General features: G+C 41.4%; 2 protein-coding genes across 9 annotated transcripts in view; both read left to right on the top strand.

Annotated features, from left to right (window-relative positions):
• tmem94 (transmembrane protein 94) overlaps positions 1 to 4,349 on the top strand; it is a 38,955-nt gene extending 34,606 nt beyond the window's left edge. For all 4 annotated transcript variants that reach the window (XM_004574269.3, XM_076887198.1, XM_076887199.1 and 1 more), the window contains one exon: positions 230 to 4,349. In XM_004574269.3, the coding sequence (XP_004574326.3) occupies positions 230 to 302 (73 nt within the window). In that variant the 3' untranslated portion in view covers positions 303 to 4,349. The remainder of the gene's footprint in view (positions 1 to 229) is intronic.
• A 5,422-nt stretch (positions 4,350 to 9,771) lies between these two features.
• The window catches only part of tdrkh (tudor and KH domain containing), a 35,280-nt gene continuing 32,112 nt past the window's right edge, over positions 9,772 to 12,939 (top strand). For 4 of the 5 annotated variants that reach the window (XM_012915723.2, XM_012915724.2, XM_076887200.1 and 1 more), the window contains exons 1-3: positions 9,772 to 9,919; positions 12,396 to 12,556; positions 12,664 to 12,755. In XM_012915723.2, the coding sequence (XP_012771177.1) occupies positions 12,427 to 12,556; positions 12,664 to 12,755 (222 nt within the window). In that variant the 5' untranslated portion in view covers positions 9,772 to 9,919; positions 12,396 to 12,426. Of the gene's footprint in view, positions 9,920 to 11,437; positions 11,579 to 12,395; positions 12,557 to 12,663; positions 12,756 to 12,939 lie in introns of those variants that run through there. The other variant, XM_004574264.6, reaches the window with a different exon arrangement.

Genomic DNA, 12,939 nt, shown 5'->3' on the forward strand with positions numbered 1-12,939 from the left:
ATGATGATGATGATAATAATGATATTAATAATAATAATGATATTAGCCATTGATTAATTAAATAATAATATGATGATGACGATGATGATGATGATTATTAATTTTTTAGATTTCAGGTCAGTCTTTGTTTTACTCTTACACTCCTCAGAGCACTGAATTGCTGCTAAATTGTTTTTTTTGTGCGTTTGTTGATTATAAGCTCTGGTTTGTCCTCTGTGTCCTTTCAAAGGGTGCGAGTTCGGTACCAGAAGAGACAGAAGTTGCAGTTTGAAACGAAGCTTGGAATGAACTCTCCGTTCTGAAGTCGGTTGGTGGGGCAATACCAGGAGCCAGCTTGGTGCACATGCTGTAGCAGACAATTTAAGCCTAACTGCACTGCGGCCAGGCGAAGCAAAAGTCGAACAACCATGAGGGCAGTTTGACACATTTGTTCGAGCTTCTGGGACCGTTTTTTAACAGTTGATTCATGACAAAAAAGGCAGGGAAAAGAAAGACTCCAAAGAATCCAATTTAATTACAAACATTTAAATGATGTCAGAAGAGTTTGTTGTCTGAACTCTTGAAAGACATGAAGAATAATTTCTGAAGAAGCTCCTGCTTCATCTTCTTCACATCTGTTCTACATCTGAGAAACGTTTTACATGGGGTCCACTCCAGAAACGTTCCGCTAAATGCTACTTCACTTTCAGAGGATCTTAATGTGACATCCACTGAGACATGTTGAATTGTTGCATATCATCTGACTAGCTTTGATGATTTTTTTTTTTTTTTTTTTAACAAGTCAAGTGGGAACACTGGAAAAAAAAAAAGGTACCCGTGGAGCCCCAAAGTTTGTAATAATTATAAATATAGGCATGAGTACTTTTGAAGAACTTAGTTCTATTTCACTGAATACAGAAACAAACAGTCGAATAAACGTTGTTTGTGAAAACATTTGAGGAGGTAAGATGCACACTTGAATGTGTTTTTATTAAAAATGGCTAATTTATTTTGTAAAGGAGGTTTTCCCATTTAGAGTTAGAAAGGAAACTAAAGCATGAAGTGCCACTCAGGTTCTCTCATATTTGCTGATGTGTTTGGGTTTATTTACTGCACTGTGTAGTTTGTTAGTTGACAGGAACAGGAACTATTTAGGTTGTTGAGCTTGTAACAGAGAATAAGTCTAGAGTCATGAAGAGAGACATTATGCAATACAACCTGACAATGAGTCATTTTTTTACCCCTGAGACATAAAAGGTTGATGGGGTATTGTCGTCAAGGGGATCAATGTGGACACCCAAGTTTGGGAATGTAATAGCTAGAGAATGTAGCGACACAGGATTTTATTTAATTTTTTTAATTGATACGTGGGTGTATCTACTAAAAATATCGAATGAGTTTGAATCTCAGTGGCCTTAACCTTAAGGTCACAGGTCAAGTTCTCTGAAAATCTTCAGAATACTATTAGTTGAGAACACGTTCCTCAACAGCCTCAAAATAAATTTTGCCAGGGGCATGTTAACCCTGTGAGTGATCGAGAATTAAAATTGTTTTTCAGAAAATGTAAAAATCCCCCCAAAACCTTTGTTTTGAGTTGGAATTGTGTATATATAATATTGTTTTGTTTTTTTTTTGTTTTTTTTTATATGTATGGGAATAAAGTTGAATTCACATATGGCATGTGCAGGTTGCAAAGTTTGCAATATTCATTGGCTGTCACAGTAGTTGTGATTTAAAAACCTCACTTTATTCCATGTGTGTCCTAGGTTTTTGGAATTTTGTAAATATTCGTCATTGTAATAAGTAATATTGACAGATTGTTTCATCCATTTTTTTCCCATATTCGTCCATTTTGTCAGAGTACCGCAAAATGTAAGGATTATATTCTCTTGCAGACAATCACATGAATAAAGAAGACATGCAGTTAGACTATTGTCCAGTGAAGGGCACAGATCACACACACACACACACACACACACACACACACACACACACACACACACACACACACACACACCACCCACCCTGTGGGCGGTATTTATCCTTCAACCTGTGATCATCTCCCCGTCTGCCCATTGTTCTCCTGTTACCGCAGGTATCACTGTTGCCTTCACCCTCCTAATCTTATCAATATGTTACTACAGCCTTCTTCCTCTACTTGTCTACCACTACAATTTGTGGTTGGTTAGCTATCACCAGTTTGTTTATCCCACAGGAAAAATACCACAGGATTTTTGCTCAATCGCAGCATTACTTAAATGAAGAGAGAGAATGATTAGGGAATTAGTTTCAGCTGACCAGCCAGCCTCCTTAGCATTGCTCCCTGAACCTGCTGCCCCACCCATCCTCTCTAAATACCCCACTGCCCGACTTAGGCAAGCGGAGCCATCTGGCCAGTTCTACCTCCCACCCATTTTCCCACAAGCTGGAGAAAGCAGCCACGATTATCTGTGCCCCTGGCTTATGGGCCACCTTTAACTTAAAAGGCTGGAGAGCTAATCCCAGGTGATCCAGGCAATGGCGTCCTTCATACACTGGAGCCAGTGGGACGTGATCCAAACAAAGTGAATGGGCATTTCAGGAAGCCACTGTATTGCCAAGAACTCTTTTTCAACAGTACCACCTTTCCCGTTCTAACAGGAAAAAGTTAGGGGTGTGCAGCACAGGTTCCCCACAGAGAGCCTTTTTAACCTGCACAAATGCCACCTGGCACTCCTCCATCCACTGTAGCAGATCTTGGACACCTTTTCAGAGAGGTCCGTTAGGGGCTGGTCAGCTCTACAAAGTTCAGAATGAACCAGTGGTAATATCCAGTCAGCCCCAAAACCACCTCATCTCTTTTTTGTTTTGTTTTTTTGTTTGGTCTTGGACATGTGCAGGCTGTGATGGTTGTCATTTTCTCCATCTGTGGCTGCACCTTCCCGCCTTCCACTGCAATAACACTGTGTGTACACAGTCTGTGTTGCAGGGAACTGATTATTTTACAGTATGATTACACCAACAAACCTGTGCTCTGCTCCAGACAGCTTTACAGCCATCGGGTCTCCTGCTCATCTATCCTTTCCCTCCAGGTCCTGTTGTTACTGAAGTAGGAAGAGCATGATTAAGGAATTATCCCAGCTCCCCTCCAGCCTTCCCTGGCTTTTATTCCATTCTAAAAGAGGCTGGGGTCATTGAGTCCAAGTGAGAATGTTCCACAACTTCCTTGCCTAAGCTACTGCAAGGAATTGCAGCTGGAAGGTTGTTGGTGCCTGTAGTGGTGGTAATCCCAGAACCAGGTGGTGGACACCCAACCTAAAGAGAGCTGTCAGACTGAAGGAGTCTTATCAGGCTTGGCTAGCATGTAGGATAACAAAGGCAGCTGAAAGGTACTGGCATACCAAGCAGAGTGCAGTTCAAGCAGTGGCTGATGCAAAAACTGTGTTATGGGAGGATTTCAGTGAGACCATGGAACAATACCTTCAGTCAGCCTCAAAACGATTCTGGCAAACCGTCAGATGACTCAGGAAGTGGTGCTGTACTTAAATTATATACAGCGGTATATGGTAAATTGACTGGTTTTGATATAGCACTTTTTTTCTACTCTCTGAGCAATCAAAGCTCTTTATACAACATGCCTCATTCACTAATTCATACAAGCCCTTTTTCACTGTAAGTGAAATATTTACACACATCCATACTCCTGGGGTTAATATCTTGCCCAAGGCTATTTAGCATGGAGACTGGAGAAGCCAGGGATTGAACCATCTTCTGATTAGAAGATGAGAAGGATTTTAAAATTTTTATTCTGAATTTAACAAGGAACTAATGAACAGAGGCCAGTATGAGCAAAATATGCTCTCTCTTTCTGGTCCCTGTCAGGTCTCTTGCTTCAGCATTTTGGATTAACTGAAGGTTTTTCAGGGAGTTTTTAGGACATCCTGATAATAAAGAATTACAGTAGTCCAGCCTAGAGATAATAAATGCATAAAGTAAATTTTCCAGCATCACTCTGAAACAGGATATTTCTCATTTTAAAGATGAAAATGCAAATTTTTAAAAAGGTAGTCCTATATATTTGTGTATTATATGCACAGAGGGACATGTCTTGGTCAAAAAACTAAGATTTCTCATTGTTACTGGAGGCCAAGGTAATGCCATCCAGAGTAAGCATCTGTCTAAATACCATATTTCGAAGCTTTTTAGGGCAGAGTACAACAACATCAGTTTGATCTGAATTTTTTAAAGCAGCTAATTAGAGGTCATCCAGGTCTTTATGTCTTCTAAGATGTTCTTGTATCTGGCTTCAGAATGAACTGCTCTTTGGTTTCCATTTTAGATATTGCAATGTTTTAAAGCTTAAATGCATATCACATGTGCCCCCCCCCCCCCCCCCCCCCAAAAAAAAATAAATAAAAAAATTCTTTGTATGTACGTGCAATTTTCTTTTCCCATTTCCTCTCTCTCTTATTTTATAAAGTATGTCCATGTCAAAATTGTGTTTTCATCTGGCAAGTTAACAGATGTTTAATAAACTTTTGATACATTTTGTTGTTATTTTTGTTAACTGCCGTGGTTGATTTACTGATTGAATCCAGATTTGGGAGAGACTGAAAAGTGCCCTCCTGCAAGGTGACAGGTGATTATCATCAACTGTTGTTTTCCACATTTGATGATAGGGCAGGACAAATTCAGCAGCGTGAGGATAAGGTGGACCAAGAGGAACCAGCCAAGCACCAGCTGAGAGGTTGAGAGAATGGGGAGAATAGAATCAGAATATCTTTATTGTTGTAACAAGTACAACTAAATTAAGTCCCTGCGGTGTTGCATCCTCTAGTTAAGTTTCTGGTGGAAACATTTAAAACAATTGTTTAATATTTGTTTCCTGTATTTGCAGAGGTATTTTCAACACAAATATAACTGCTGCGTATAGAGAAATAACAAATATGTGGTTAATCACTGAGGTTTATCCTGAAAGAAAGGGTGGTTTCTGTTAGGGAAAAAGGAAAAATAAAGGGAACTGTGGACAGCTTTGATTTATCCATAATGTGTTTAGTGAAATATTTTTTCATCCGAATGGGATTGTGCTAGTTCCAGTGAAAAAAGTATCAAGAGCTGCAAAACGTTGTACATTCATAACCTCAGTGTGTGAGTATCAACACCAAAATGTACTTGAAAACAAATGTCAAACAAATAGTTGTGTCAATGTATTTTTTTATGTGAAACACATTGTGGTGTGCTTTTTTTTTTTTCTTTTACGAATAACACTGCTACATAATGTGTTTGTTGCATATTACTGCTATAGTTTTTTATGTGTTATATATTTTGGTGAGTGAGTTCACCTACAGCATTACATAATTTATAAGGCTCTGTCTGTGAAGGTTCTCAGTCATCCAGGTCATCGTAGTCAAAGGAGCTTGCAAAGAAAAGCGTCTGGACTTCTTTAAGTTGCTTGAAGACATTTGACCTCTCATCCGAGAAGCTTCTTCAGTTCTAAGGTCAAATGGTGGAGAGTCCCAGATATAAACCTAGTGGGAGTAACCCCCCCACCCCCCTCAGACCCATAAACTCAGCCACTTACAACATTGCTAAACACCTTGCTACCATCCTTGCGCCTCTCGTGGGGAACACCCCACACCACATCAAGAACTCCACCGACTTCAGAAGAAAGTGTACTTTATTGGTCCCCGTGGGGAAAATCCCTCTCTGCATTTAACCCATTCACTCAGTGAAGCAGTGGGCAGCCACTGGGCGCCCGGGGAGCAGTGTGTAGGGACGGTACCTTGCTCAGGGGTACCTCAGGGTAGCTGTTCAGGGGAATCGAACCCCCGACCTTCCGATCAAGGGGCCACCACTCTACCTACTGAGCTATCCCAGCCCTGACAAGGGCCAGAAACTTACCCTGGATCCAGATGAAACCATGGTGTCCTTTGATGTAGTCTCTCTCTTCACTTGCATACCCACCACGGAGGCCGTGGAGACTGTCAGAAAACGACTACAAGAAGACAGCTCCTTGGAGGACAGGACCAACTTCACACCCGATCAGATCTGCACACTGTTAGACCTCTGCCTCACCACTACATATTTCAAGTACAACGAAGGCTTTTACAGACAAAAACATGGTTGTGCCATGGGCTCCCCCGTGTCACCTATTGTAGCCAACCTTTACATGGAGGAAGTGGAAAGGAAGGCTCTTGGCTCTTTCAAAGGAAGAGTACCCAGCCACTGGTACAGATATGTGGACGACACCTGGGTCAAAATCAAGACACAAGAAGTGGAATCCTTCACTGCGCACATTAACGCTGTGGATAAAAACATCAAGTTCACCAGGGAAGACACAAAGGACGACTGTTTGCCTTTCCTGGATTGCGCCGTGCACATTGAAGAGAACGGCAAACTCAACATCGAAGTTTACCGGAAGCCCACACACACGGACCAGTACCTCCTCTTTGACTCCCATCACCCTTTGGAACACAAACTTGGAGTAATCAGGACCCTACACCACCGGGCAGAACATGTTCCCTCTAAGCCTGAAGGAAAAAAGAAGGAACACACACATGTAAAGGAAGCACCCAAAACGTGCGGCTATCCTAAATGGGCGTTCTTAAAGTCAGCAAAGAGGCACAGAAAAGAAGACCAGACACCAGCGAGGGAGGATAAGAAGGACAGACGCAACAACATTGTCATCCCCTATGTAGCCGGTGTATCAGAGAAACTCAGGAGAGTTTTCTCCAAGCATGACATCCCAGTGTATTTCAGACCCAGCAACACGCTCAGACAGAAACTGGTTCACCCCAAAGACAAAACGCCAAAACACAAACTTAACAATGTGGTGTATGCTGTACAGTGCAGCGAGGAATGCTCAGACCTCTACATTGGAGAGACCAAACAGCCACTTCACAAGCGCATGGCACAACACAGAAGAGCCACCTCCACAGGACAAGACTCAGCAGTCCATCTGCATCTTAAGGATAAAGGACACTCTTTGAGGATGCCAATGTTCACATTTTGGACAGAGAGGACAGATGGTTTGAAAGAGGAGTGAAAGAAGCCATCTACTGTATGTCCACTGTGAGCGACCATCTTTGAACAGAGGTGGTGGTTTACGACACCAACTCTCTGCCATCTATAATCCAGTTTTGAGATCCCTTCCCAGGCGCCTTAACGCCCACTCACATCCTGGGCCATCTGACCTCAGGAATTCGCATGATAAGGTGGGGCCAGGTTTCACAATGAACACACCCGAAACTCTGGCTGATTGGGACCCACACCCAGTTACACACCTTGGCTCAGGCGATTAGAGGATCATCAGGGGGTCCTTTTGTCCCTCTGTGGGGGGTCACTCCCACTAGGTTTATATCTGGGACTCTCCACCATTTGACCTTAGAACTGAAGAAGCTTCTCGGATGAGAGGTGAAACGTCTTCAAGTAACTTAAAGAAGTCCAGACGCTTTTCTTTGCAAGCTCCTTTGACAATTTATAAGGATGTTTATATTCCTGTATCATCTCTCTCCCCCCCCAGCCTGTTTCAATGACTACCGCCCCGTGGCACTGACACCCATTATTATGAAGTGCTTTGAACGACTAGTCATGTCACACATCAAATCCACCCTACCTCCCACCCTGGACCCACACCAGTTTGCATACAGAGCGAAACGATCCACAGAGGATGCAATCTGCTCTGCCCTCCACCCGGCCTTAACTCATCTGGACAAGAAAGACTCATATGTGAGAATGCTGTTCATAGACTTTAGCTCAGCATTCAACACCATAATACCACAACAACTCATCTGTAAACTGGACAGACTGGGCCTCAGCACCTCCCTCTGCAACTGGCTGCTGGATTTCCTCAGCCAGAGGCCTCAAGCGGTGCGTGTGAGCAACAAGGTCTCAAACAGCATCACCCTGAGCACGGGGGCTCCACAAGGCTGTGTGCTCAGTCCTCTGCTCTTCACCCTGTTGACACATGACTGCACACCAACCTACAGCTCCAACCACCTTGTGAAGTTTGCGGACGACACAACGCTGGTGGGGCTCATCACCAACACTACATCACTACAGGAAAGAGGTTGAGCTCCTGACCACGTGGTGTAGAGACAACAACCTCCTGCTAAATGTCAGTAAGACCAAGGAGATTATTGTCAACTTCCAGAGAGGCCACACCTGTCACCCCCCATTGACCATCGACGGCGCTGCGGTGGAGAGGGTGAGCAGCACCAAGTTCCTGGGGGTGCACATCAGTGAGGACCTCTCTTGGACCACCAACACAGCATCACTGGCCAAGAAAGCACAACAGCGCCTCTACTTCCTGCACAAACTCAAGCGGGCAAGTGCTCCACCACCCATCCTGACTACATTCTACAGAGGAACTATTGAAAGTATCCTCTCCAGCTGCATCACTGTGTGGGGCGGTAGCTGCACTGACTATAACAGAAAAGCTCTACAACGCATTGTGAGAACAGCTGAGAGGATAGTTGGTGTACCACTCCCCTCCCTGCAAGACATTTACACCACTCGCCTCACCCGCAAAGCCATCACAATTGTCAACGATGCAACCCACCCCGCGCACTGTCTGTTCAGCCTCCTGCCCTCTGGAAAGAGATACAGAAGTCTCCGCTCCCGCACTACCAGGCTCACCAACAGCTTCATCCACCAGGCTGTGAGACTGCTGAACTCTTTTCCCTCCCGGCTCCCAGCCAGCAGAATCACCAGATTGGCAGAAGTATAGGAAGACAGAATTGGACTCTACCCCCCCCACTCACCCACGCACACTCTCCAACAAGGAAACACTCTCTGAACCAAGAACTGAAAACATTCCTGACTTGCATTGCAATTGCACACACCTGCTGCTATATATATATTTTTAGTATTTCTTTTAGCACTATTTATATTATTATATTACTATTTATTACTTTATTGTTAGGGCTGTTTTTGTTGTGCATCTGCACCTTATTGTTGTCAATGTCTACGCATGGGACAGTGTGAAACGTAATTTCAATTCCTTTGTATGGCAAGTACATTTGAAGAAATTGACAAATAAAAGTATTCTATTCTATTCTATTCTATTCTATTCTATTCTATTCTATTATGCCTACTTACCTGAAAAACATCAGTCTGTTTAAAGCTCTCTTTTCCATCCTAAGAGAAGAATGATATTGTGTGTTCGTACAGTTTTACATTTTATCTGAAAAAAAAAATCACATCTTTTTTTGTTTTTTGTAGCTATCACTATAGGCAATGCCCTTAAATATGACTGACGTTTCCAGACAGCTGTAGTGGTTGCAATATGTTCTCTGAGGCACTAATAGAAGGCAATATTCCCTGGAGGTCCTCTGAGGTTCTCCCATAACATCAACAGTTTAAACAAGTTCTCTTAAGGTTCTACATAACTTACCTTCAGGAAATAATCCTAGATCGCTCTCCAAATTGTAACCTTCAGGTAAGGTTCTAGAAAACTAAAGTTTTGCCTGTACCTTTTTCAGTAAAACACCTGGTTTCACTGACAGTACAAATTATGGTCAGCAGTTGTACTTTTTAAATTTTGTTTGAATATTGGAATTGCGACAAATTTGCTCAAATATTAAAACAAATGAATGTATTCAGCACAAGAGTTGACACACAGGTTGTCTGTGATGTCTGTCTGTTGCCACCGGGTGGTGCTGAGGTCTGATTCTGAGGGGAACGCCTCTTCTTCACAGTCACTGGGCTGAGAGAGCTTGCACGCAGCTTGCGCAGCGAGAAGTGGGCTTCCGGTTGACGGCTTAAAATAAAATGTTTCATTTAAATAATCACGTTTGTGGTTAATAGATTTTTCATAGTGAATTATTTATAACGTGTTTTTTTTAGTGTTAATAGCTAATTTGCTGCTGCACATTAGAAAATTCAATATTCGAAAATTAAATACTAAATATTGTTTCCGGTTTATTGAGAACTTCCTCCTAGGAGGTTAACAAATCGACAGGTAAGGTCGAGTGGGAAGGGAGTGGAAACTCTTTCCAAAATGCCGTTGATTCTAAATCGTATTAGCGTCGAAAACATATAAAGGCTGTGATATCATGTATCTGAGCATGCTAGTGGCGTTTAGTTACCTTGTGTCAGTGCTGAAAGCAGCAGCTAGCTTATCTTGTATGAGCAGGTCCGAGGAGACTGCATGCAGTATTCGAATCTAAATGTAATATTTGTTCTATATTATTGTCCTAAAGTGGTAAGCTGCTGCTAAACAGAACTATCAAATGCCCAAAATATATACACTCCTGAGCAAATGCATGCAGGGTGCAATTATCACGTTGTGTTATATTTAGGAAGACATGCCGCATTCAATGGGTTTTTAAGTACGATTCTCATTAGAAGGCAGCTGGGTTGAAGCCTACACTCAATAGTGTGAGTCATGAAAGTCGTTCTTAAAATTTTTGTTTAACGAGATCAGACGGGGTCATTATTTGATTTTCCGTGAATGTGCTGATCATAACTACATGCCTATGTAAAAAGAGAGTGGAAGAAAACTGGGATAAAAACAGAAAGACAAAGAAAGGCTGGGCTTGAGATTCTAACCTACAACCATTTCTACAAACTGCCCTCTCAAAGATCTCCTAAAGTTTTTAGTATCATAGTCAATTCTTGCCAACATTTTCTGTATGATCCAATTTCTTACATAGCTTCTGTCCAGGTTTTGAAATTTGGGGAGGATGTGTCTTTCCATACTCTTCGGGTTATTCTTGTGGCTGTAAAAGCACCTGCTTTTGCCACCACAAAGCAGTATTTGGATGCAGTGGGTAAGACCGACTGGTCTCAGAAAAAACATAACCTTGGTGATTTGGGTATTATCAAACTTAACCAGTCCACTACACGATCTAGATTTTTTTTTTCCCAAAAGGGATACACTTGTTTAAATTCCCAAATAACATGAATAAATGTTCCTTTTCTGATTTACATTTCCAACAGAAATTGTTGCACATTACATCCAAACTATAAGTGGGTAAAATAAAACCCACGTATTACTTTAGAAATGGCATGAATTTTCCATGGGCCTTTTTAAAAGGTATTTATTAGTATTGGAGAGTACTCCAGACCAGTTCTTCTTGCTCATTGCACATCCAAGGTCCTTTTGCCAAATCCTCAGAGTATTGAAGGTGTCCTTTTTCTATTTGTTTAACAGTTTATAAAGCACAGCTGCCTTATGTGCAACTTCATAAAGATCCAAAAAGTCACTCACTTGGTTCTTGTTCATGATAAATTGGACTTTAAAAATATTTTCTCTCATTTGTAAGTATTGCCAGAAAGTCTCTTTTCAAAACGCTTTTCTGAATAATTTCATATGACAAACCACTCCATCCAAATAAACATTGCTCATTGTACATATTCCTTTTTCAAGCCAATGTTTCCGATACACACATCACATAAAGATGTATAGATCGTCTCAGATATGAAAAATCACATTTTATGTTTATATATTTATATTTCTTCCTCTGTCTCAATGTCCATGTTTTCTTTCTACTGATCCTCGGTCTATTTTTATCTTACAGAAAGTCTTACATTTTTTGGTCAAATTGGCCAAGTACCTGTGAGGTTATTCCAACAGGCAACATCATTGAGACAGTTGATTTTTGGGAGCCACACCAATGTAATCATTTTTATCTTTTGAATGAGATGGTCCATATTTGAAAGTACAGTTTTATCTAAATCTGAATTTAATAGAAACCCTCAGTACTGCATTGTGTATGTATATACATAGTGGTGTAAAAAGAAAAAAAAAGTGTTTGACCCATTCCTGATTTCCTTCCTTCCTTCCTCCTCGTCACGCTTGACTGTTTCAGATCATCAAACAAATGTAAATATTAGACAAAGATAACGCAAGTAAACACAAAATGAAGTTGTTTTTCTGAAGGGAAATGTTTGGCCATCTGTTCATGACCTCAAGCTGAAGTGCACTTGGGTTCTGGAGCTGCACAATGATCCAAAACACCAGAAAGTCCACCTCTTAAAAAAACCAAAGAATATTTGTAGTGGCCTGACCTGAATCTTTTGTTTAACTAATTCAAAGGTCCTGGGCTTTTGAGTTTGAATTTGAGCAACATCTGATACAGTATATATTTTTTCTGTTTAAATGTTCTTTTTGATGTTTTATTTATTGTTAATTGAAACAAAGATATCTTTATAAAAATAACTGATATTTAAATTCTCTTTGCTCTTAATCATATTATTTATGAATGTTTACCTAGCTCAAAGTAGATGTGGCACAATGTGTGCTGATGACTATTCTTGAGAGCCACAGTTTCTGTGTTGCAATAAGGGGTCATTCTCAGGACGAAGCAATAAGATGTCCAAATAAAAACATTCTATAAACTGTAGCTGGCAACATGGATGGAAGAAGGAGGAGTAGATCATTAATAAGGCTGATAGTACCAATGGATGGAGACTTGTGTCGTGTGTGTGTTTAGGTAAAGCATCCTGCAGGGTGCACAAGGTGTCATGGATGCAGTGAAGGAAGGTCATAAGACCAGCTTGAGCTCTGGGAAAATAGTGGCTCTGGCTGCAGGGCTTTCCGTCGGGGCCACTCTGGGCTACATCATCTATCGCCACATAAACGGCACCAAGAGCAGTAAGTATCTCTCATTGAACAGGTATCATTCCAAACCTAATTTGTGTATGATAATTAATAGATTTTATTTTATTATGAGCTTATCTGTATATGATTGATATTAACAGATCAGGGTCCCAACACTGAGGTGTCCAAGATGACGCTTCCTATAGAGGTGTACAGGAACATGTACCGATGCCAAGCCACATTTTTAGACATGGTGAGTTGTTCAGACCTTTTCACTGTCTGCTTCTTTGTTGCATGTTCCGTGTGGTTGAACGTTTATTGTAAATGAGTGGAAATAACCGGAATGCATTTATTTTGTGGCAACATGGTGGTTAGCACTGTTATCTTACAGCACGAAGGTCCTGAGTTCAAATCCACCAACTGGCTGGGGACTTTGT

The sequence above is a fragment of the Maylandia zebra genome, linkage group LG8 (assembly GCF_041146795.1).
Source record: "Maylandia zebra isolate NMK-2024a linkage group LG8, Mzebra_GT3a, whole genome shotgun sequence".
NCBI classification, from domain to species: domain Eukaryota; kingdom Metazoa; phylum Chordata; class Actinopteri; order Cichliformes; family Cichlidae; genus Maylandia; species Maylandia zebra.